Source organism: Muscardinus avellanarius, assembly GCF_963383645.1.
Source record: "Muscardinus avellanarius genome assembly, chromosome: 4".
Taxonomy (NCBI): Eukaryota; Metazoa; Chordata; class Mammalia; order Rodentia; family Gliridae; genus Muscardinus; species Muscardinus avellanarius.
In genome coordinates this window covers 85,163,085-85,189,920 of record NC_137789.1, presented here as the reverse complement: position 1 = coordinate 85,189,920, position 26,836 = coordinate 85,163,085, and the positions used below count along the sequence as shown (strand labels likewise).

Here is a 26,836-nt window from a genome sequence, read left to right as displayed (position 1 = left end):
TAAAAAACTGTGTCTTGGCCAATTTATTTTTCTAAATCTATATAACATTGGCTAACATGAGTCAGGCTGTAATATTTTTCAGGCTCTGTCTACTTCATGCCAATACCCTTTAGCTGAAAAGTAAAAACTCTTCAAACAGATGCAGACATTATTCTAGCTTCAAGATAACTAAAATTTCACCAAATAACCCTACAGTTTTTGCTAATATAACAGCAGTTTTACACAAGTTTTGGGTGAGGAAAACCAACCATTCGCCTGTAAGTAGGATTTTGTGAGGTGGAGGGCAGAGGTCAGCAATTCCTTTCTTAGGCTGCCTGAGCATGCCTGGTACCTCTGGCTTTCCAGATTAAGAATCCAGACTTGAGCCATTGTGTCCCACAGCTCTAGATGTGGAACACCTATAACAACTTAAATACTGTGTGTATTGTGTGTGTGTGTGTGTGTGTGTGTGTGTGTGTGTGTGCATAATCTAGATTATGATTCCAACCTATTTTAGTGCACCTAAAGTCAATTTCACAGAAATATTTGCAGAACCAACAATGTGAGATTATGGGCTAAGCAGTCCCTTGGAAGTACCTGTGTTTGGCCACACCCCTCCCCCACCTCTTCTTCCTGGTCCCTCTCTTGTGGGAAAAGGAGTCTTAGCTGTGTCTTTCAGAATCCCATGCAGCCAGGATTTCTCTGAAGGTGATAGTTGGTTTCCACATTTTCTGTCTTTAAGTATACATAGTTCTAGGGCCAGGCATGGGGGCATACACCTGTAATCCCGGTATGTAAGAAGCTGAGATAGGAGGACAGCACGTTTGAGGATAGCCTCAACAACTTAAGGAGGCCTTGTTTCCAAATAAAACAGGCTGGAGGTATATCTTGGAGGCAGAATGCCCACAGGTTTAATTCCTAGTAACCCCCTTTCCCAAAATACATATTTCTGCACTACATAGTTGAGGGAATTGGGGTCTAGACAAATTTTATGTTTTTCTGAAAAGCCACACAGAAGGATAATGGAAAATAGTAAGTAGTAAGTCTAGAATTCATGAAGTTGGATTCTCCAATGTATTGGATAAGTTTTTCAGATACCCAAAACATTTCTAAAACTTAAAAGCATAAATGTGCTAAAGAGTCATAATAATATTTTTAATTTATAAAATTGTTTTATAAAATAATATCTATACATCTTTACTTTAAAAACTATTTTCACATATCCTCACAACTGTTGTCATTATAAAACCTTGAGCAGAGGTGGGCTTGGTGGTGCATGCCTGTAATCCCAGTATTTGGGATAACTTTATGCCATATTTTAAATAATATTGTGCATGAAACAAAGTTTCATTCTATGAAATTTTACACTTGTGGGCTTCTGTCAGTGCTTAAAGAGTTTTGGATTTGGGTGCATTCCAGATTTTGGATTTTCAGATGAGCATGTTCGACTTGCATTTTTCTCAAAATGCAGTTTAATTCCTTGATGGTGGAGGGAAAAACCATGATATTTGGGGCCAGAAAGCTTGAGTTTGAGGTGGGCATGGTGACACGCACTTGTAATTCCAGTACTTGGGGGGCTGAGACAGAAGATGGCAGGTCTGAGGCCCACTTTAGCAACTTAGTGAGGCCCTTTGCAACTTAGTGAGACTTTGTTTATATATATATATGGCTGGGGATGTAAGTAAAACATCCTAATTATCTTCGTGTTCCCATCCACAGTTAAGTTTTCAGGGGTTTCAATGATTCAAAATGGAACCATGCAAACAAAAAAAATATGGATATAGATTGGATCTGTATTCATGAGTGTGTAGACATTCCTTGAATCTCTTGAATTCTGGCTTCCATGGAATACACCCAAACAATCTGTTGATAAAACAAGACTGAGTTTACTTTATTTTTCTTTTTTGGTGGTACTAGGGGTGGAACCCAGAGGCTTTCTACCTCCGAGCTATACTCCCAGACCTATTCTTTTATATTTTATTTGGAAACAGGGTCTCTCTCACTAAGTTGCTAGAGCCTCACTAAGTAGCTGAGGCTGGCTTCGAACCTGTGCGATCCTCCTGTCTCAGCCTCCCAAGCAGAGGGATTACAAGAGTGCGCCACCACACCCGGCTAAGACTGAGTTTACTTTGACAGTGTCTCAAATGCATCTGGGAAAGGAACAGAGTGGAATATTTAGGTGACTTAAAGGTGGGTTGAAGGAGAGCCTTTGAGCACACTGGGCAGGCTCAGGATGTGACAGCTTTGAACAGAGGCCAGTGGCAAAGCCAGGTTTCACAGCAGGTCCCTAAGTGTCGGGGCCCACTCGGCTGGACCGAGATGGCACCCAGGCTTGTTGCCAGCGTGGATTCAAGATGGCGCCTAGGCTTGCAGCCAAGTCATGAGACTCACAAGATGGATGTCTCCTTGAGCATGCGCAGTGTGCCATACTACGTGCCTGCAGAATGATCAGTGACGCCTACCACCAGCCTGCCTATTAGAAAGTCAGAAGTGTGCATGCCCTAGCTGTGGAAGCTTGAGGTTGGTAGGGAATAGAGGGAGGGATTATGATGCTGATATAAATTGTGCTTGTTGTACGCATTGTCAGACATATTAAGAGACATATTCAGAGATATTATGAAGAAGAATTAAGGATCCATTAAAGAAGAATTCATATTTCAGCTGAAGAGGTGTCTGTGTCGTTCTCTAAGCCCCTGCGGGTTGGAGTCTTAGGGGACGATACCTAAGAGCATAGTTATGGGATGCTTTGTTATCCTGAGAAGAGTTATTTATTCCAGGCCTTTTATTTCCAGGCCAGTTATTTATTTCTATGCAGTTCAGACAAATGGATTGTTAGGAAGTTCCAGGAACAAGTCATGAAAGTCCTTAAGTCCTTTCAATTTTCCTTCTTGGGCAAGAATTTTGTGGAATTCTTTTTTTTTTTTTATTTACGTTTTATGGTCCATTGTGATTTTGCAGAATAGATTTGTAGTGAACTCATATTGATAAAGCCAATACAAAGGTCATGGTTTGATTTTTTCCCAGGAAGACGGCAGCATGGCCTGAACACCAGCTAGCTGCATGGCTGTAAAAGGTGCCAGACATCAGGTCTTTGGTGGAACACAAAATACAAAGGTCTCTTTCATATTTTTGAAATTCAAGTGCATTAGTCTCCAGAATAAATATTTATAAAGATTTTTGATAGTTCAAAGTTGGACTCTTTAAAAGCATTATTACTATGACATATCCCCAAAGTGCCATTTGTACTTTAAAATAGCTAGCTCATAAGTCCAAAGGATTTCATTTAAAACTGAAAAAAAACAGTCACAGACAAAAAATAACCACTTTTGTATATGATAATACATATCTGAGTGGAGAACTCCACTCAAACAGCAGATATTTCTTAAGAGCAGGGGTCTTTACATTCTCTTTATGTTTTAAAATATTCAATAGCTGGTAAAGGTCAGTGGAAAATGTCATTTAATTTGTCATGGGCAATCCAAAACTGTCAAGCCTACACAAAAGCCTACACAAAGCAGCTAATGACAGAACAAAGTAATTATGTTGTTTGGCTCTAGAAAGAAACAGAAAAACCAGTTATTTACTTTCTTCTTATTTGTGGGGGGCTGTTATTACAATGCATATGAAAATATTCAATCCCAACTTGTCAAATAAATTATGAAGACATCACATTCTTATGATCTGCCTTTATAAGAAAATGCATAATAGTGGAGTCTAAATGTAAAATTGATGCTTCTTTGAACATTTCCAGCTCAATAACTCCACCAGCCATGGCAGGAATGTGGCCTGCAGGACCAGAGCTCATCCTAGGCCAGGACTGAGCCATATCCTGACCCTGGTACCCATCTCTGGGGCATCAAGCAAATTATTTATTCTAAGCCCAGTTTTTTATCAGCATAAGACTGAACTTAGGAACTCTTTGCAATGTGGCTCTGAAGCTTGTGAGAAGGAATTTAGGGAGGCACTTAATAATAGTTGATGGGTCAACAGTGATGTGTCAGAGTTTTAGTCTATATATATTTTTTTGGTACAGGGGGTTAAATCCAGAGACATTTTACTTTTCAGCTAAATTCCTAGCCTTTTTTAAATTTTCAAATATGTATTTAAACATAAGGACCTCACTAAGTTGCTGAGGCTGGCCTTCATCCTGTGATCCTTCTATTTCAGCCTCCCACATACTGGAATTATAGACATGTGCTACCATGCCCGACTGTTAGCATATATCTTAATCTTACCTAATTTTTATTTTATTTTCTTTAGATGAGACAACATATGGCAGAGTGTAGATAGACTTCATGGGTTGGAGCAGTTAGGTCCAGAAGGCTACACTGGGCTCCCTCATTTCTGAAAATGCAGGTCAGTGAGCCCTGCTCTTATCACGATGATAGCACAGCTGCATACAACAGGACACTTTCCTTAGAAGCAGAGCAAAGAAGTTATGGTGTCTCTTTAACTGTGCATCTGAGGTCCTGTCCTGGCTGTGTTTCCCCTTGCTTATTGTCTTAGACAAGTGGCTAACTTTTCTGGACAGTTTCCTCATCTGTTAGTAGGATGCAGTGATATGGACCTTTTAGGTTTGAGGATTTCTTGAGATAAAGTATACCAAGCGCCACTGCTTATGGCTGATGCCTGCTTACTAGTGAGAAGAAGTAGCACTGTACTGCTCTTGGACCACAATAAAAGGGATATAGATGGGCACGGTGGCACCTGCCTGTAATCCCAGAACTTGGGAGTCTGAGATAGAAGTATTGCAGGTTTGAGGCCAGCCTTAGCAACTTAGTGAGACCTTACTTCAAAATTTAAAAAAGAGCAAGGTGTATAGTTTGGAGGTAAATGTCCCTGAGTTCAATCCCTGCTACAAAACAGTATGTACTCTAGACAGAAACATAGAAAACTTCAGGTTTTTTGGATATTAATAAAATATTATATTCCAGAACAAGTTAATTACAACTTTTTATAATTGAGCAAATAAAATTTTTTTCACTGTTTCTTTTCTTTCAGGACTTACACCCTGGTAGAAGCTTTTTAGTCCTATGTCTAAAGACCTTAGAGCTCTTCATGGGGTGGGGATACTAGCTTAAAAATGATCAGGAAAAACTTTGTTGTTGATTTTTTATTTCTTACTGTACACCAAATGTATAGCACAGAACACAATTTTATTGCCTTGATGTAAAATATGCTAATTATTTAAACTGCTGGAACAAAGTATCTCTAATGAAAATCTAATCTTAATATACATGTTCAGCTTCCTGCTTGGTCACTCGTTTGACCATTGTACTTTTGCACATGCGGCTCCTACTGTCTCAAATGCCTTTTCCCAAAGTTTTTCCACTAAGCTGGAAGCAGTACTTTTCTTGGGAAATCAAAGTTTGTTAAGGAACCCTCATGCTGTTCCCAAAGAGCCCACATATGCCCTGATCCGAACACAGGCCACTATCTCGCTGTCCACACTAGACAGAACTTGCCCACAGGTCTCGAAGTGCCCTGCATTAGTGTGGTTCTAACTAACCTCTGTAGTTAAAGGGATTAATTGGACCATTGCTCCTCTCTACTTCCAGTAGCACTGGTGCTATCCTATGGCAAGCGTTGAGCAGTACCCACTGACGGGGCATCCCAGGCAGGGTGAGGGGCAGAGCCATGCTCGACAAAGGGGAGCAGGAAAGCAGGCTCAGAAGACCCACACCTTGTGATCTGTTTCCACAGATGTCCGGCACGTCTCAGACAGGACACCTGGTGTCTGACTACACGAAAGCTGAGCTGTACATGAACAGTGTGTGCCAGCCTGTTAGATGCAGGTCTGCCAGTACTGCCCTGCCTGGCTTTCCTCTGAGGACACAGACTCCCCTTCAGTCAATCTGATGTCATGATTATGTGGATTTTAGCATACTGTATACAAGTAACAACCAGTCACAAAGATATGTGAGTCTGGGAGGAAACTGGAAAATTAGGTTGTTTGACATCTGGTAAGAAAAAATACACAAGTTAAAAACATGTTGCTAAGAATTAATTATGGCTGGGTGTGGTGGCACACACTTCTAATCCCAGAATTTGGGATGCTGAGACAGGAGGATTGCAGTTTCTGTACAGCCTCAGCTACTTAGGGAGGCCCTTCACAACTCAGTGAGACCCTGTTTCAAAATGAAAAATAAAAAGGAATATAAAAAGAAAGCTGGGGATATAGATTGGAGATAGAATGCCCCTGGCTTCAATCAGTCCCCAGTGTATGCAGAAACACACACACACACACACACACACACACACACACACACACACAGGATTGATTCCGATTTTGAGAGTTCAACCAGTTCGTAAGAATGTAGACAGACTCGGCACCTGCAGTGACTGTGGAATCAGGAGGATGGGTTGTATCTCACTGCTCTCTGGATCTGGTGAGTTTCCTACTAATGTTAGCAAACACAAAGACACCCACATGTTGGACATGTACCCAAGGTAGTGGCAAGCCATTTGTTGTTTAAAGGTCCTCTCCACTTGGGATGAAAAAATAAGCCAAGCAGACTGCTTGTCAGAAGGGAAGTGACTCCCAGGCTTCGGTGCTCTGTTCCCGCCCCATCAGAATCAGTTTGGGATCTGTGTGTTTGGGGGAATGATGACATAGTCTTTGTAGTAGCCTGAGAAAGATAACAGCAAAACTCATTATCAATTTTTATTTTCCTACCATACACCAAATGTACAGCACTGAACACAATTTTGTTGCTCTGATGTAAGAAATATTAATTATTTGCAGAAACAGTATACAAAGAAACTACATCAAATTAAAAAAATGCATACATCATTTACCATTTTGCTGTTTACAAAAAACCCCAATTTATACCATTGATCCTTAACAGAATCAAAATGAAAAGAAAATCAGTGCACATTACAAAACACATCAAGTACAAAGGAGCAAATAAATACCAACATACTCCACAGAACATCCCGCTCCAACTACACGAACACAAGGAAATTAACCTGAAGCCACAGAAAATCATGGTAATAAATAACAGATTGTAAGCGTTTTTAAATTAAATAAAATATATAACAAACTTGTTAAAATATTTAGCAAATTAAACTTTTTTTGTAATAAGTGAATGAATGCATCTATGAAGTACTGTATAGCAAAGTGTTTGCAAGTACATGACTTTAATAAAAAATTTTGTTTGGTGTCTCATTTATAATAGACAGCACATATGGTAACTTTTGTTTTAAAGTTGATTTGTAAATAAACACCGTTCCTACCTAAGAACAGACATCTCATTTTCACTAAACTAAGATTCAAGAGTTCAAATGAACCCCAAACCAAGATAAGCCCAGCTCAATGAATAACAATGGCCTTGGGTTTATGGGAGAGGAATTACTGTCGAGTATACTTTTCATGTATTTGTGCAGGTAACAGTAATCAGGGTGGAATATATGAAGCCTGTGAATGCCATCACATTCAATCTAAATCTCCATGAGGCTAATAAAAAATAAACACTTTCGTTATAGCACAGAAAGTTAAGCCCACACCAAGTTCATGTGTGCATTTACACTGAGGCACATTTGCACATGAAATGTGTGTGCACACCAGGAAGGCAGTTCAGCTGGTTGTCTATACCTTTTCCTTAAAAAAAATAAATATAAAAAAACTTTTGAAACAATGCTTCACTACTTTACAATCCCTGAAATAGACATTGCCTTTACTATAGCAACTACTAAACTCTGATCCGCTCAACTTAACCGGGTGGGCTCCATCGGATGTGTGGACGGCTACCACCTGCCTGTGCCTGCACTCTGTGCCCAGGGCAAGCTGTTCTTCACATCAAAGCTTACTTTCTCGGGATGTGGGACAAGTGTTGCCAGTGTCAAAATAATCGCTCGGATTGGAGTAACGTTCTTTTCATGTCTTAAAATTTCCGTTCCTTTTCAGTCAACCCAGTAAGATAAATGCTATTTCAGGGGGTATGGTATCTACAAAATTTCCCATTTAGAAGTGTTTATATTTGTTAATAACAAATCTACACCAATATTGTCACTTGTATATTGTACCAACATATGGCAGGAAAGCCTGCCTGGTCACATTGAATCTTATTTCTCGTTTTTGGGATAAGAGTTGCCAACTCTCTGATATGACTTGAAAAACAAACAGACAAATCTGCATTACTAAAAAGCTTATGTTTTTTAAACCTTTCAAATAAATAATTCATATGAGCTAAAACCATGCAGCCAAGTGAAATACTTTGCTGATTGCTCTATTTAATTATTGCTAACAAGTTCTGAGAGCAGGCTCTTTTCCAGCATCCTGTGCTGCTGTGAGCACAGATGGCCACTGGTGGGCGCCATTTGCTTTCTTATTCCTTCGGCACAGCTCACCTTACTGCAAACTCATTTATAAAAACAAAAATGGATGGAAGGGCAGAGGTGCAGGGGTGGGGGAAGAAGTGTGCAATAAAAATCAAACCTGGTCATAGTGCAGTGCTTAGACAAGGATTTCCTTCACACACTTTTTTTTTGTTTTCTCATTTAAACCCAACAAGATAGGTGATTTGAGAATAGCATTTCTATCTAAATCCTATTAGAAAATAAATTAATAAACACACTTGTAAAAATATGGCGGACTTCGAAATGCAGTTAAAAGATAAAAAACTCTCCGATTAGTAATAAATAAAATATAAAAATGTCACATTTATTTTACATATACTTACAAAAGAAAGAGTGCAATGAAGAAATAAACAAAAAACATATGAAAATAAATAAGATCTAATAATTGACTACATTGCTTTTAATTTTAAAAGTCTATCATAGTTTTTCTTTCCTTTTAATGTCAGCTGGGGGGGATTAGTGCAACGTTGCAGTTGTAGACGGAGACGGCAACCTCGTGCCTCAGCAGTGCTCCAGCCCTCACAGGTCCATCTGGAGTCACTGCTGTTGGTGGCCCGTTGCCAGCAGCGCGGGGCCCTACACGTGGATACCCTTCACTGCCTGTTTGATACTTTCCAGTAGAGCTTTGCATTCCGGGGAATAGTCCCGTTCCAGATTGCTGTACATGTCTGTGAGTGTATTTACATATGCTTCGAAATTCTGCTCGCTGATAGGGCCCTAAATGGAGACAAAACACATTGATCCAATCACAGAAGTTCTGACTCAGGCCAAAGGAGGATGGAATGGCAACAGAGAAGGTTGGCAACTCAGAAACCTGAGAGGGAAGGCAAAGATTCTGTTCACATGACTCTGGAGTTGGGGGAGATGGAAAGAGTGAGAGGTTGAGTGTGCGTTGGAGTTTATCTCTTTGCTCATAAATAATAGGATTAATGGAACTTGACTGTACTGTACTAGGGATCCATTTGGAACAAAATAAGGCATCCTTATTTGTAACAGAGTAAGACATCCAGCTGCTGAGCTGGACCCCAAACTGCATGACTTCTTTTGGAAGGATCCTTGATCTCAACTGTCCATTCTCAGCACAAAAGTTCTCTGCTTAAGGAGGGAGAATGTTTTGGGCTGGGGAGGGAGGTCTGCTAGTGCTGAGTGGTTTCTTGAACAACCCTGGCAGGACTTCCTTCAGTCTACTTTTCTTTTGCAGCGTCATTGCTATATATTTCTTTTATTTCTGTCTTTTCAGCTAGGGAATTGGCTTCTTAGGGTCAAGATTTGATCACCTTTAATGTAGTTGGTGTTTTGGTGTCTCCTCTGCCCAATACGATGTGTCAAAGAGAGAACATACTGAATACACGTGCACTGAACAACAGTGACAGGAAATGCACCACCAGCCACGGCCGGTGCCGCCATTTCCCCACCTTCTTGGAAACTCATGACACCTATCCTACCTACTGTACAAGGTGGTTGGATGAAAAGACACCCCATCCTCAGCCCTATTTATTATTCTTTATTTTGAAACCGGGTCTCACTGAGTTGCAACTAAGTAGCTGAGGCTGTCCGCAAACCGCGATCCTCCAGTCTTAGCCTTCCAAATGCTGGGATTACAAAAGTGCACCACCAAGCCCGGCTGGTGACCATTCTTTTAATGACACTAGTGAAGAAGAAAATACTAAAGAATACACAGCTGAAGTATAAATTCGACAAATGCTAATAAGTAACATTACACCAGTATTATGGAGGCTGAGAATGGAAGGTCACAGGTTTGAGACCTTGTAAACTTAGTGAGACCATCCATAAATAAAAAATAAAATTAGAATAGAGGTGTAGTTCAGAGGTAGAATGCCCCTGGTTTTAATCCTCAGCACCACAAGATAAAAAAATGAATAGATAACATTACAAAAATATTTAATAATTGCCTTGACATTAGCCATAAAGTAGAAATTTTATTTTTCTTTGTGTTTGTGCTGATTGTCATACTATTAATTTTTGTGTGTGTGTGTGTGTGTGTGTGTGTGTGTGTGTGTGTGTGAGAAGGAACACATCTGGAAATAGTTAAGATAAAGGATTTGTGCTAAGAAGTTGGGCAAATTGAGGAGTTTACTGTTTTAAGCAAAATCAGTTGTACTTATTTATTACATTGCTACTCCTTTAAACAATTTTATATATAAAATTTGCAACTTTAGGAAACTAGTTCTAAGAATATAGGCTTGGAGGGAACTGAAAGCATTCAAAAATGAAGACACTCCTCCAGAGATTTACTTATGTTTATGGAAATGTAAAAGAAACTAAATTCTTTTTTTAATAAATTTTAATAGTTGCATATCTAAAACACAAGTTTTAGATATTGCTTGCTCATTTTTGTGTTCTTAATGCTGTATGAGAAGAACTGAAGAATCAAGTTTATTGCGACTTAAATCTTTTTATTTTTATGTCTTTTAAAATGAGATTTTGTATTACTCTTTCTCTTTTCTTTCTTTTGTTTTTTCTTTCTTTTCTTTTTTGGCATTAGGGAATTCTGCCTCCGAGCTGTACCCCCATCTGTTTTGTTTTTAAAATTTGAAACAGGATCTTCCTAAGTTGCTGAGGCTAGCCTCTAAATCTGCAATCCTTCTATTTCAGCCTCCCAATACTGATATTACAGGTATAACACCATAACTGGCTTGTTTTATGTTTTGAACCACAATGCCTCAATCCATTTAAATTTTTTTATTCATGACTTTTTCATGAGCAGCATGTTCACCATGGAAGGAAAAGTCACATAGATATGCAAAGAAGAAAACATATAATTCTAACAGCTAGAGACAACTATTATTGATATTTAGGGCATATACTTCAGTTTATTGCTTATATGCACATATGTAATTACAGTCATCAGTAAGCCAAACTGGGTTGGGAGTAGGCAAGTCAACTGCCAATGGTTTTCTTTGGTTATTACATGTTATTGACTCTCTTTAGTTTCTTTGGTGCTCATGTGTTCCTTGTTGAATTCCTACTGCTGAATGCTAGTGACCCCCACAGGGTACAGGGTATGGCTCAGTCCACTTATCCCCTCACCCCCAGAGCTGGGAAGGGTGCCCATGCCCTACTAGGGCATATAGAAGGTGCTTAACTAATACTTAATGAGGGAGTGCTTGGCTTAGATAAACTCCTCTCTCTCTTTCTCTCTCTCTCTCTCCCTCCCTCCCTCCCTCCCTCCCTCCCATTTTCTCTCTCTTATTTTGGTACTAGGGATAAAACCCAGGGCCTTGACTTCTCAGCTACACCCTCTGCCCTTTTTATTTTTGAAATAGCATCTTGCTAAGTTGCTAAGGATCTTACTAAATTTCTGAGGCTGGCCTTGAAACTCTGATTCTCCTGTCCCAGCCTCCTAAGTACTGGAATTACAGGCCTAGATAGTCATAAGCTTCAAATAAATCTTCACCTTTAAATGCCCTTGGCCTTGAAGAATATCCTTGGCCTTAATATAATCTGTTTATTATTTATTTTACTGGGGATTGAATCCAGAGACAGTCTACCTCCAAGCTTTACCCCTAGCTGTTTATTATTATTGTTATTATTATTATAAAATTATTATTGAATTAATTATTTAATATTAAGTTAATCGTTAATTATTAAATTTTACTATTATTAATATGTGTGTTAGTAGAGATCAAATCTTAGGGCATTTTGCCTCCAAACTATGCCCCATCCCCTCACCCTCTTTTTATTTATTTATTTATTTATTTATTTATTTATTTATTTATTGGTGGTACAGGGGTGCCTGGAAACCCATCTACCTCCGGGCTACACTCCCAGAACCATTTTATATTTTTATTTGAAAACAGGGTCTTTTAAGCCAGCGAGGCTGGCTTCGAACCTGCACGATCCTCCTGTCTCTGCCTCCCAAGCGCGGGGATTACAAGCATGCGCCACCATGCCTGGCTACCCTCTTTATTTATTTTTATTTTAATTTTTTTGGTGGTACTGGGGTTCCTGGAAGCCCTTCTATCTCCGGGCTACACTCCCAGACCTATTTTATATTTATTTGGAAATAGGGTCTTTTAAGCCAGCAAGGCTGGCTTCGAACCTGCACGATCCTCCTGTCTCTGCCTCCCAAGCGCGGGGATTACAAGCATGCGCCACCATGCCTGGCTACCCTCTTTATTTATTTTTATTTTAATTTTTTGGTGGTACTGGGGTTCCTGGAAGCCCTTCTATCTCCGGGCTACACTCCCAGACCTATTTTATATTTATTTGGAAATAGGGTCTTTTAAGCCAGCGAGGCTGGCTTCGAACCTGCACGATCCTCCTGTCTCTGCCTCCCAAGCGCGGGGATTACAAGCATGCGCCACCATGCCTGGCTACCCTCTTTATTTATTTTTATTTTAATTTTTTGGTGGTACTGGGGTTCCTGGAAGCCCTTCTATCTCCGGGCTACACTCCCAGACCTATTTTATATTTATTTGGAAATAGGGTCTTTTAAGCCAGCGAGGCTGGCTTCGAACCTGCACGATCCTCCTGTCTCTGCCTCCCAAGCGCGGGGATTACAAGCATGCGCCACCATGCCTGGCTACCCTCTTTATTTATTTTTATTTTAATTTTTTGGTGGTACTGGGGTTCCTGGAAGCCCTTCTATCTCCGGGCTACACTCCCAGACCTATTTTATATTTATTTGGAAATAGGGTCTCTTAAGCCAGCGTGGCTGGCTTCAAACCAGCCCGATCCTCCTGTCTCTGCCTCCCAAGCGCAGGGATTACAAGTGCGTGCCACCACACCCGGCTACCCTCTTTATTTTTGAAACACGGTCTTTTTATCTTGCTGAGAGTCTCACTACATTGCTGAGGCTGTCCTCAAACCTGCAATCCTCCTGTCTCAGCTACCCAAGTGATGAGATTACAGGTGTGAGCCACCATGCCTAGCTTTATATTTTATTTTGAGATGAGGTATTCTTGCTAAGTTTCTGAGGCTGTCCTTGAACCCGTGGTCCTCCTGTCTCAGTCTCCCAAGTACTGGGATTATAGGCATGGGTCATCACACTTGGCTCAAATAAATGGTTTTCACCCCCAAGATTAACTATTTCTTTTTATATACATATTCTACCTCCAATTTACATGCCCAGCCCTTTTAATTTCTTATTCGAAAGCAAGTCTGCTGAGGCTGTTCTCCAACCTGTGAGCCTCCTTTCTCAGTCTCTCAAGCACAGCGATTATGGGCATGCTGCCCCACCATCACATTCCCAGCTGGGGCGATTACCAGGGGTGAAAATATGAGGAGATCTTGGACCTCCGTGGCTAGGCCTGCCACAAGGCAACCTCTGAATAAATGCCCCAGGTCGTTGTGGCCCCTTGCAACGAGAGGGCCATCTGTGCCCTCCACTTACCATCTGCGGAAGCTGGATGTCTGCAAGGCTTGAAATGAGGGCTTGGCTCAGACCTGCCAGCTCTTTCAGCAAACTTTCGTTGTTCTGTTCGATGAGTTTGTTCTCCTCCTCTATCGTTTTCAAGTTGCTCTCCATTGATGTGATCTAAAACAGAAGTCACTTAGTGATGAGAGGCTGAGTTTGAAGGTGCACAGAAGGTCTTCCTCTAAGGGAAATGCTCAGGCTGAATATAAAAGCCAAGGAATGACCTAGCTTCTCCTCCCCAGTGGCAGCCCCCCCACAGTCCTCCAAGTGCTTCATTAATAAGAATAACTATTATGTGATAAGAATAATCCCAGATTTCTACCTTCAGCCCAGACTTTTCCTTGGGTTGTAGCTCCAACTTTTCCACATGACCAGATGTTGAATCTCAAACTCCATTTGCCCCAAAGCAAGTCTTTGTTATTTCTCTTGAACTTGCTTCCTCTGCAGTGCTCTTCTTTCCAGTTTGCAGTGGTCCAAGTGCTGCTCGGACTCAGAGGGATCCACGTGGCTCTTTTTCTCACATTTCAAGTCCACTGGGACCTCCTTCAGAATCCACAGGACAGGACCACTGCCGGCCCATGCTTCTGCCACCTGTGTCCTCCTCCTGGCCCAGATGCAGCTTGCTCACGGGTGTTTCCCACCTGCTTTGCCCTTTGCCCCTCATAGTTAATCTCTTCTTGGGCCTCCCTCAACAGCCACTAGAACAAGTCTCTTCAAGTCAGAAGGTTGGCCAACTGTGACCCATCACTCCTTACCTCAAAACACCGCAGCCATTCTGCATTTGTGCCGAATAGAAACAAGGGCATGATACCAGCCCGGGAGCTCCCTGTGAATGGCCCTGTGACCCCCGGGGCCTGCTCCCATGACTTGCCCCAGGCCAGCTCGCTCGCCTGCAGACACACTCTCTCTCAGATCTCCAGACCTTCCCTCTCAAGTCTGAGGCTTGGATACTGGCACTTTTCTGTGCGAGACAGTCTCCCCCATGCCTGCCTGGTTTACTTCTGCACACCTTGAGTCTTAGCCCGGTCTGGGCATCCTATTTTTCACAAGAATCTATCTGCTCACCCACCCCTCCCTTCCAGCAGAATTGATCATGTGTGATTTTCTGTTTTTTGCCTTCAGATCTCCATGAGTTCTGTGTGAATAGTTCACCACAAGAGTTCCCATGGTCTTCCAACCAAAGAAGAAAGGTCCTTGTGGACCTGATCACCATCATGGAAGGCTATGACAGAAGTCACACTAGATTGGAAGATCAGAGCTTCAGTTAGATGGGCTACTCTTGTTCAACTGCGGAAGCTGAGGACTGCTGAAGGTCAGTGACGAGAGTGAAATAACACCCTACATCTCAGAAGAGGAGGAGGAGAGAGCTTCTGACTGCGGCAATAGAGCTGTTATGTTTAATGTTATTATTATTTTGGTACTGGGAATTGAACCCAGGGGTATTCTAAGCTACACCTCCAGCTTGCTTATTTATTTATTTATTTATTTATTTATTGATTGATTGATTTATAAATGAGTCTCACTAAGTTGCAGAGAGTTTCACTAAGTTGCTGAGGGGTAGTCTCAAATCTTGGATCCCCTGTCTCAGCCTTCCAAGCACTGGAATTAGAGGCTTGCATCACCACGCCTGGCTAGAGTTATTATTAATTTTTAAATCCTTGGGCTGAACTTTGATTTCCATTTGTATCAATTTAATCTAAGGATGTGGAAGGCATTATGGAGAAGGCAGAATCCATAAATCATTTGGGGATTTTTTTGTTATAAAATTTGTTCAAGGAAATAGCCGGTAAGATCCATTTCTAACAAACATGGTCAAATAAAGAGGCATTCCAGGAAGATCAAATATAAAAGTTGAGATGAATTCTGAATAAACCTAAAGATTCCGTCTCAACTTCTCTGCCTCTCATGGACTATTAGGTTGTGGCATGAGCAGCTGTTTTTGTAATGTGGCATACGACCAGAGTGTGTCATGAGTCATTGCCTATAGCTGCAGAATGACACTGCCCAGGGATGGTCCACTTGTTCCAACTTTCATAAACACTGTATAATCAATAAATGCTCAGGGAATCGGGCTATTTCAGCTCAAGGTCTAGAGAGTTTGGTAATCTGTTTCCACTATATGCCATATTTATTTGAAAGATAAAAAATCAGTTGCATTCATACCTGGGTCTGAAGTTTCATCATATCTGCTTCGATTTTAAGATTGGATTCATTCAGTTCCTTTATTTCTTCATCCAAATGCCTAATTTCTTCATCACTCTCTATACCTACAAAGAATTACACTGTCTTAGTTCAAACTGAAAATGCAAGCCAATGGCACCTTCGAGCCGTTGTATATTTAACTTGCGTTTAATCATAAACATGAGACTTTAGTTTGAAGCATATCCAGGCAGATATGCATAGGCAGCATTCTGAAAAGGTGGCTGAGAAGGGCTATGAGATTTAGTTCTTTGCAAGAAAGAAAAGAGGGAATAGAAAGGACCATTTAACACAGCTCAGCTGCATTAGCATGGTGCTCCCACAGGCATCACAAATGTGACCCATCTACCTCCCAGCACCCTAGAGGACATTTGCCAGTGTTCCTTTTTCATACAAAAGGCCCCCAGTCTCAAGCAGTTAAAAGAGACCCCTGTAATCATGGACAGAGGTTAGATAGCCATCTTGAGATGGACTTTCCAGGGAGTTGGTCTCAATCCCAGAAGAACTAAATGTTCTCTTAAACCATGGGATCAGGACAGCTGGGATGCACATGAGGCTGAGTAACTGAGCAGCTGCTCAGTGAGCCTGGACCTCATGCCCCGTGACTGGCAGGTGACACCCGGGAGGCTCTCTGCAGGGACTTGGTGTGGAGCTCATGTGAGTGAGGGGAGACATGGCCTTGACTCTTGTTATTGAATGTGGGCAGTTTGCTTCATTCCTTCTGTTTCTTGAACAGGTGTAACACCCATGCTGTGAGGATGGATGCAGTAGAAGGCAGAGTGCTGAACACACATGATGGGCCATGATGGACGTATCTTAATGCTCATCACTGTTTTATAGGAGGAGGTATATGGATAAGCTTTAAACTTTTTCAAAAACTGGTAAGAGTATTATGGCTAAGGACACCATGAGCAGGACCAAAGGGAATCTCAACAGCTCAGGAGAGAGTCTAAAGTAGTGTAGACAATGGAGAGGGATAAATGCAGACTCGCACACTTGGGTTTAAGAAGATGGACTTCAGATAGCAGGAGGGGCTTCACTTGACAACCGATCTGCAAGAGATCTAGGCTTTTATCCTGTCATGAGGTGACTACTTTGGAAAATAGCCCAGGACTTAATACTATGGTTTGAACATACCTCCTAAATGCTCACGTGTTGGAAACTTAATTTCCAAAGTCATATTTGGAGGTTGGACTTTTAGAAGTCATCAGGACTAGACGAGGTCACGAGGGTAGGGTCCCCATGATGGCACTGGTGGCTTTATAAGAAGAGGAAGAGGAACCCGAACTGGCATGCTTGTTCTTTTCACCATCTGCTGCTCTCTACTGTGTTATGACTCAGCAGGAAGGCCCTTACCAGACAACCCACAGGTGCAGAGCCATTTTCTTGCACTTCTCAGCCTTCAGAACCATTAGTCAAAGAGACTTCTATTCTTATCAATTTCCCGACCTCAAGTATTTTGTTATAGCAATAGAAAGTGGGGTAAGATGCTTACTGATGACAGATGCTCAGATTCTCTATGATCCAGCAATTCTGTTCCTAGATACACGCCCAAGATAGACAGACAGATACACTCCTACAACAGGATGTACACATAAGATGTGCATGGCAGAACTGTTCATAAGCACTCAACCTGAAAACAAGCCACAAGGGCCCCCAAGACAATGTGGATGACTCTCTACAATGTAAGGTGTAGAGAAAAACATTTAGCCCTAGAAGTCTTTATACAATATGATAAAAAGGTGGTTATTTTATAGTGAGTTATGGCTTTATTAAAAGTAGCTGCCTAAGAGTGGTCCATGCATGGAACAATGAAGAGAGTGTGTTATGAATTTGATAGCACTCTGGACTCTGAGAGACCATTAGAAAAATAAAAACAAACCAATATCTAAATGCAGGTTTCTTAGTACCTAGATCAGCTAGAATGTGAGTCAACAATCTGGTAGAGCTTCTAAGGCAGCAGTGATGTTGTGGATTGGATACAGAATGTCCCTTAGAAAATGTATTGACATGTATTGGCAATGCAAAAGTGTTCAGGGTAAAATGATAGAAACATGAAGATGCTAATCTTGTCAGTGAAGTAATCCATTGATGGATTATAATTTGAATAGGCATATCAGGCGGCACCATAAACAGGCAAGGTGTGGCTGGAGGAGGTAGGTTACTGAAGGCATGACCTTGGGGACTATTTATGACTCCAGTCTCTCTTCCCTCCTCTCTCTCTCTCTCTCTCTCTCTCTCTCTCTCTCTCTCTCTCTCTCTCTCTCTCTCCCTCTCCCTCTCCCTCTCTCCCTCTTTCCCTCCCTCCCTCCCTCCCTCTTTTCTCTTATCTCTATCTCTCTGTCTCTCTCTCTGCTTCCTGGCTACCATGAGCAAGGTAGCTCTCTCCATGCCCTGCTGCCATGATGTATCTGCCTTGGAGCCATTCTGCTGTGGGCAGAACCTATGAAACCATGAGCCAAACAAACCTTTCCTCCTCTAGGTTGTTCTTGTCAATCATTTTGGTCACCGTGACATAATGGGTAACTAAAACAAATGATGAGGGCTAGGGATGTAGCTCAGTCAAAGAGTGCTTGCTTGCATCTGTGGCCTTGGGTCGGATCTCCAGCATCAAGAAAGAAGAAAAGAAAGATGGGGGATGGGGAGGAAGAAATAAGGGAAAAGAAAGACAATAAACAGTTACCTAGGACCACACTACAGTGTCTTGGACACAGGGTTTACTCCACATTGGCCGGCTGTATCTGGAAAACTCTATTTCATTTCAGAGAACCATCATTTAGTCCTCATTGTATGAGTAAAAGAATCTCCTTTTAGACAACCAATAGTTAATAACTAGGAAAGAAAGGATTGAAATACCTGGATTCTCAATAAAATTGGTGTTTGGAGTGCAGTCAGAGCTTGAAAATTTTCAGATCTGAGCAAATGAAACATCTATTGCTATATTTCTTTAACATATGAGTTTCCTCTCTCTCCGCTTCCTGGCTACCATGAACAAGGTAGCTTCTCCTTCCAGCACGCCCTGCCACTGTGATGCTTCTGCCTTGGAGCCAGCCTCTCATGGACGGAACCTCTGAAACCATGAACCAGATGACCTTTTTCTCCTTGTCCTCTTGCATACAATGCTACTTCTGGGAATGGTGTTTGTTTTTTGTTTTTTACAGAATATCCAGTGAGGCAGACACAAAGCAAAGATAAACATAAAACACACAGAGCTCTGACAGAAGCAAACAAGGGTACTGTGAGGACAACTCTTGGGACTTAAAAGCCAGGAAGGAGGCAGGTGGGTGGAAGCCAGGGGAACATTCTGGGAGAAAGCTGAGGAAGGCGCACAGGTGCTCACAGCAAGGAGCCCTGCTACCAGGATGGTAAAAAGGGGTCTGGGGGCATGGATGGGTCATAGTGGACTGCACAAGGAGCTGAATTCATTTCAAAGGAGCCAGTGATGGCATTTAAGTAGGGAAGTTGGTGTTATCTGGCTGAGTTCAAAAACATAACTTGAGGTTATGAGTCAAGAAAGGATTGAGGGAAGAAGGAGTAGAAGCCAGTAGACCAGTTAGAAGACCACTGCTAAAGTGCTGGCTAGATCTCACGACCCTTGCCCCATGGACTTGGAAGTGGAGCAGAGAGGAGGAGGTGGGCTCTGGGCAGGACTATGGGGCAGAATATCCAGGATTTATGATGGCTGGAGGTAGGGGTGAGAGGAGACTCTCGGTGGCCATGGGCTTTTGCTTCAGTGACTGGCACTGTGCTGTCTCTGAGATGGACAGACTGGGGAGATGGAGAGCAGCTTGTAGGAGGCCAATCAAAGCTTACTGCCTAGGGTTATGGATGCTTCCCAGAAGATTAAGTGATAGCTTGGGTTGTAGAGACTGAGTTTTTGTTAGAATTATGTTTCCTTAATGCCCAATGTGTGTGTGTGTGTGTGTGTGTGTGTGTGTGTGTGTGTGTGTTTTATTGGAGTCAAACCCAGAGGCATTCTACTTCCAAGCTCTACTCCCAGCCCTCTTTTGAAATAATCTTGCCAAGTTGCTGAGGCTGGCCTTGAACCTACAGTCCTCCTGTCTCAGCCTCTCAAGTACTGGGATTATAGGCATGAACCACCATTCCCAGCTATTAGTTGTTGTTAATCCTCTGAGGATCAGGGAGACTACTATAACACTACCTTTATAAAATGTTTGTTTTGAAAGTATAAATAAGATGTGTGCACTGCAGTTCCTTTACCTCATTAGAATATTAGACTAGCTAAGTGTTGTTACTGATCAAGAAAATAATTTTAACCTTTCCATAAATATTTTACATAATCACTTAATAGTTCTGCTTTTTAAAATAGTTCCACCTATAAAAGAGCAAGAGAATATGGTTTCATTTCACTCAATTATTATAATTTACTTGGTAGTAATCTGTGCCTCATTTGTATAATTAGTAATTATGTAATTTCAATTATATTTTCTTTGTATTCCATATAATTATATAGATGATGCATATACCTGTATACAGCAAGGAGGTTTTAAGTAGTTATTTTTTCATATTATATAAACAAAATAATTTTGTTATATTTCAAACAAATTTCATTATTTTTGTTGAGTGAAAACCTTTGTAAAATACTTGTATTGGTACAGTGTAGTTCTGCACCATAGTGAGATTCAAAGTGATACCAACACACGCACATGGCACTTGGCCTGTTTCTTCTATCCCATCCTGCCACTCTTCCTTCTTCCCGTATGTGTTGAATTTTTATCTTTAATTTGTTGTACCTCCAAACTACACCCCCAGCCCAGTTTTAGTTCTTATTTGGAAACAGGGTCTCACTAGGTTGCTGAGAGCCTTGCTAAGTTGCCAGGGCTGTCTTTGAACCTGTGATCTTCATCTCAGCCTCCCAAGTACTGAGATTACAAGTGTGTACTACCTCACCCAGGTGAACTTTTATCTTTATATTGTCTTTACATACTACAATTTTACTTCTTTTTATTTAGGGGAAATTATTAATGTAAATCTACCACTTTTATCATGAAAGGAATGAGAAAAGTTAATATTCACAAAGGAGTGATGGATCACAATATTTAAAACACACTTTTTTTGTGTGGTACTGGAGTTCCTGGAAGCCCTTCTACCTCTGGGCTACACTCCCAGACCTATTTTCATATTTTTATTTGTAAACAGTGTCTCTTAAGCCAGCACGGCTGGCTTCGAACCTGCGCGATCCTCCTGTCTCTGCCTCCCAAGTGCGGGGATTACAGGCGTGCGCCACCACGGCCAGCTAAAACACACTTTTTTGACACCTGGGAAGAGCTAGAAGGATCTATTGATCTAAGAATGGGTCATGCTGGGTGCCACCCGGCATGGGACCCTGTTTAAAAATATATGTGTGTGTGTGTGTGTGTGTGTGTGTGTGTCTGGGAGTGTAGCCCGGATTTAGAAGGGTTTCCAGGAACCCCAGTACCACCAAAAAAAAAAAAAAAAAAAAAGAATGGGTCAACCATCATAGCTTTTACTTTATTTGTTCCACAAAGCATAGAAGGTTAAGCATTCTTTTTTGTGCAGGTAATATAATTTTATAATTAAGTACTATTATTATTATTATTTTAAAAACAATTGGTGTGACAATAATTATGATACGGGTAGAGAAAGAAAAGTTCATTCTTCTAAAATAATTGTGAATTTTTTCCTTTGATAAACCTTCCTCAAATGAACTGGTACTGGTAATATTTCCCTAACTATTATCTAACTCAAATAATATTTTGTGTGTGTGTGTGTGGTACTGGGGATGGAACCCAGGGACATTCTATCTTTGAGCTACACACCCAGTCCAATTTTTATGTTTTATTTTTTATTTTGAAACAAGGTCTCATTGAGTTGCAAAGGGCCTCACTATGTAGTACCTGAGGCTGGCTATGAACCCGGATCTTCCTATCACTGTCTCCCATGTGCTGGGATTACAAGCATGCGCCTCCACACCTGGCTTAACTCAACTGATTTTGCACGATCAGTTTGTACCTAGTTTCACTTAACCAAAGTCATACACGCTATGTCTGACTACAATTTGATTTTCATTTTTTTTAAACAGCTTTGTCATGATTTGGTGGAATGCCAGAGGCTTACTGCTCTGTTCTTCTATGAGGAGCAGCCTGTGAGTTATAGCTGGACAAACAGGTGTGGTTAGTGTCCTAGTGATGAGTTGATGAGTACTCATAGGGAATGTTTTCTTCATGAGCTCAGTTCCAGGAAGAGATTTGCTCTGAACTGACTTACTGTGTTGTGCTTCTCATGGTGATCACATTCTTCTTTGCTTTTGCCTCTAAAGAGTGGAGTCAGGTTCGAGATCCTGTGAAATGCTTGGTCATTTTGTTTGTGTGGGCATTCCACCTCTGTGCTACATTCCCAGCCCTATTTTCTTTTTTATTTTGAAACAGGGTCTCACTAAGTTGCAGAGGGCCTAAATTGCTGAGGCTGGCTGAGAACCTGCTATCCTTCTGTTTCAGCCTCTCAAGTACTGGGGTTACAAGTGTGTGCCACCATGCCTGGCTTATTCTTTATTTTGAAACAGTCTCACCAAGTCACTGAGACTTGCTAAATTGTAGAGTCTGACCATGAAACCCCCATCCTCCTGTCTCAGCCTCTCAAGTATGGGAATTACAGGTGTATACCACTACTTCTGGCTTCCATTAATTTTTAAATAGGTTTTTTATGTTGCTTTACACTCTTTACCCTTTAAACACTGTTTGAATTAATGTGTTGCATCGATACATTAAAGCATCCCAATTTTGAAAGTGTAGTGTAGTGAGAGGTATTTGAGGAGTGGGGACCAGGAGAAAGTTCCTTGATGACCATTTAGATGTTGAAAACAGTGGAGGACTCATGCTTGTTCCTAAAATCTGGGGGGTTGCTTTTACTCCTCTGTGGGTGTTGCCCTCCCAGGCACTTAGCAATGGGCACTCTGGGAGGGAGAAGACTCCTCAAGGGACTGCTTAAATAAGGCCTCCCTGGGAAGGGAAACAGTGGTATCTATGGACTAGGGAGAAAAAAGAAGGAAAAGAGACTTCAGAAAAATGAGGAGAGACCAGCAGAACAGTGGAAGGGGGCTGGAGGAGGAAGGGAGGGAGGGGAAAAGGAATCTTGAGGAATGGAACAGTTCAAATACTGTCATATTTATATGTCCCGGTTTCACTACCATTCTCACTAAGGTGTATGAGAGGGAGGAGGGATGCAGAGGGGATACAGCAAATGATGTGTGCTTGTGTGACTCTCACTATCATGCATAATTATAGTGAATCAATAAAAGTAGAAAAATAAATTGCTTTAAAAGAAAAGAGCAGAGAGCAAGGCTTTCATGGAAATGAAAGGGCAACAGTTAAATGCCCTCAGCTTGGTCTAGGGTGTAGCTCAGAGGCAGAATGTGTGTTTAGCATTCAAGAAGCTCTGTGTTCAATCCCCAGCACCGACAAAACCAACCAACCAACTAACCAAACAACATCAACAAAAACCCCAGGACAAAGAAACCAACCAACCAACCCCAGAAATCCCACAAAAGCTCTAGTTCAATTCTAATTATGTGCCAAAGACACTATCAAACTTCTGCAACAGAAGAATTGCTTCACTATCCTCCCTCAGAGGCATGGGGAAGACGTACATGCAGGCCTGTGATGGTGCTGACTAGAAGTCTGAGGAAGCACTCAAGACCAAAGGGAAAATGGACAGGTCCAAATCCCAGCTCAGAAGCTGTGCATACTAGGGAAACAGGCAGGCAAGTGGGGATGGGTCCACTATCATCATATAAATGTTCTTTCAAGTACAGCAGAAAAATACTTGAGCTTTCACATAGAGATGCAAGAAATTGAGCTTCCTGAAATATGCTGGGGGACTTATACCAGGAACACACATGCATGCACACGAAATACTGTGTCACTGTGATGGAGGAAGGACACGCTTCTGACCATATCTCTTGAGACAGAGGATGCCACTTCCTGAATTTCTCTGCTGGCGATCTTTATTAAAAAGTGAGAGGTGCTGGGCATGTGCCTTCATTCTGGAGCACTTGCCCAGCACATGGGAGGCCTTTGGTTTCATCCCCAGCACCATAAAAAATAAACACAAAAGAAAGTAAAGAGAAACCAATAAATCATTGTCCAGATAAATTAATAGTCTTGGCCCCTATATGAGGATGCTTTCTTCTTTATCAGAATCACATTTGACACATGGTACACACTTTGACATGTGGAACTCAGGAGTCTGTCTAGACCGCGATGGACAGAGACTTACCCCCTGCAGTTTTGAGCTTGATGGTCATTAGCTCTTCAGACACCTTGCCCTTTTTGATAGCTTGTGCATTGAGAGGACATCCAGATAAGCTGTGAGAATAGAATTTATACTAATGCGTGAAATGCTTATATCTTAGAAAAATTAAAATGCCCTATTCACTATCTACAATTGATGTTTCTGCCTTTCCACTAGTCATAGCATAACCTATAGTCTTTTTGTACAAAGTAACCTATAAACATCTACTCAAACAAAAAGCCCTGGAGGGGAAAATTTTTTGTGGGATTGTGTTTTCCTTAAAGTACAAATAGTCACCACTGAGACACATTCACGATTTAATCCATTTTGTACTCTCTCTGTCCATCCCTGAAAGTGCCTTGGAGTAGGTCGGCTGCTCTGTTTTTTTGTTTTTGTTTTTTTTTTTTGCACACACAAAATTGTGCATAGCGATTATGAATGAGAATTGTTCCTAACTGGTCGAAATTCTATGAACAATCAAGCCAAATCCAGTTCTTCATGTTTCTGTACCAAGTAAAGTCTTATGTTGACAGAGTGACTCAAATTCACAAAAGTCAAAAGAATTTCCCCTCTCTCTATTGCAAACGCAGTCTGGTTATGGAACAACTCCTCATTTATCTCTAACTGTTCAAACATTGTTTTGTCTTTTAGGTCTTCTCCCTGCAAGGAGAATGCAGGCAGCCCTGCCCCTGTGTCCAGATGCGGCCTGGCGAGGGGGTCTGTCACCCTTCCCACTGAGCAGACACACTCTTCAGTAGCTCCTTTCCTTTATTATTATTATTATTATTATTATTATTATTATTATTATTACTATTGGTGGTACTGGGGTTCCTGGTAGCCCTTCTACCTCCGGGCTACACTCCCACACGTATTTTATACTTTTTTATTTTTGGAAACAGGGTCTCTTAAGCCAGCACGGCTGGCTCGAACCTGCGCGATCCTCCTGTCTCCACCTCCCAAGCAGGGATTACAAGCATGCACCACCACGCCCGGCTGCTCCTTTCCCTTAATATCATGCTTCATTTGAAGTGCACCAATATGATGATGACAACGTCAAGCAGAAATCAGTTTCCACAGTTTATGATCAGATGATTTCATTGCTCTAACTAGCCATTAGTGCTTTTCAGGTTTTGTTGGACTTTTGTAGAAATAATTTTTAGATCAAAATAAAAATAATCACATCAGCCATTTAAAATATCCTTCCTCCCCAGAAAAAAAGTGGTTATAGCCTAGGAGGCTGAGACAAGAGGATTACAAGTTCAAGGCCAGCCTGGGAAATTGAGTGAGACCTGTCTCAAAATAAAAAAATTAAAGGGCTCGAGGTGTACCTCAGTGGTTCAATACCTAGTACTATGAAATGTGCTTAAAATTCATCTATAAGCAATCATTTCAACCTGAAGTTGGCAGTACTATACAAAATGGAAGAAAATATTTCTGGAGCAAAGCCTTAGTAAATATGAATTATTTTTTAAGAATAGAAAATTGTTCTAAATTGAGATTCTAGGAAACATAAAAATAACAGTAGAAAATAAAATAATAAATATTAACATGTAATAACATACATAAAGAGAAGGCTATGTGGTTTGCTAAAATTTGATAAGTGACCAATTATTTTACAGATAAACAATAATCAGAGGCACAAGCTGAACTAAAAACATAAGCCTTCTTTTCTGGAAGCTTCTCACTGTCAGTGGTGGCTGGGACAAGCTTCCTTATTTTTATTTAAATTTCTGGAGAGTTTGCACAAGTTTGTCTTGTTTTCTTGTCACATCATATTCTAAGGATCACAAATGGGGTGAACACTGAGTTAGCAAACTCCAGACCTGCCAAAATCCATCTTCAAAAGTCAAAGGAAATTCTAAAACATTTCTTCTGACCAATTTTTTAATATCTTGGAAATTATAGCTAAATTGAAATTTTTATATATTCTGGAAGATATAACTAGAATGGAAGATATGAAATAAATATCAAGTGGCATTTTTGAAACCAAAGCCTCTTTCAAAACTATGTGCTTTAGTTATAAGTCAGGTAATTACGGATGGATACTTCATTAACTTTTTACAACAGTATACTCATGTGGTTTTGACCAAATTTACCTCTGTTAAGAGATATCAAGGGCTGGGTGTGGTGGTGCACACTTGTAATCCCAGCATTTGGGAGGCTGAGACCAGAGGATCATGGTTCTCAGACAGCCTCAGCTGCTTAGCGAGGCCCTTCACAACTCAGTGAGACCCTGTTTCAAAAATAAGAAAAAGACTAAAAAATGGAGCTAGGAGTGTAGCTTGAAGGTAGAATGCCCCTGGGTTCATATCCCCAGTACTGCAAAAAATTATAAATACATATATGTATCGAGGCAAAGTTAAGCTATATCTTCATTTGCCTTTTTAAAGCAAAATGGCAGATGATACAATTTATAACACACTTGATTTGTGATTGCTATTTCTGAGTAGAGAATAATTATTAAATTCAGAATAAAACAAGGTGTTTATGGCAAACATGAACCTGAATTTGAAAGCCATTAAAAACAAAAACTGGAAACATGTGAGTTTTCTTGTAAACTGGTTTCAGTGGCCAACTGGAACAAGCATTCCTGGAGGGCTCCATTTTCGGGCACCTTGATCGACTGTTTTAGAACTGTACAAGGCACCA

At 41.0% G+C, this 26,836-nt stretch overlaps 1 protein-coding gene across 3 annotated transcripts in view; it reads right to left on the bottom strand.

The window, feature by feature from the left end:
- Positions 1–8,913: 8,913 nt before the first annotated feature.
- ST18 (ST18 C2H2C-type zinc finger transcription factor) overlaps positions 8,914–26,836 on the bottom strand; it is a gene marked incomplete at both ends in the record, with an annotated part of 120,580 nt that continues 102,657 nt past the window's right edge. For all 3 annotated transcript variants that reach the window (XM_080694416.1, XM_080694417.1, XM_080694418.1), the window contains 4 exons: positions 8,914–9,054; positions 13,694–13,837; positions 15,881–15,984; positions 24,173–24,261. In XM_080694416.1, coding sequence (XP_080550542.1) covers positions 8,914–9,054; positions 13,694–13,837; positions 15,881–15,984; positions 24,173–24,261 — 478 coding nt within the window. The remainder of the gene's footprint in view (positions 9,055–13,693; positions 13,838–15,880; positions 15,985–24,172; positions 24,262–26,836) is intronic.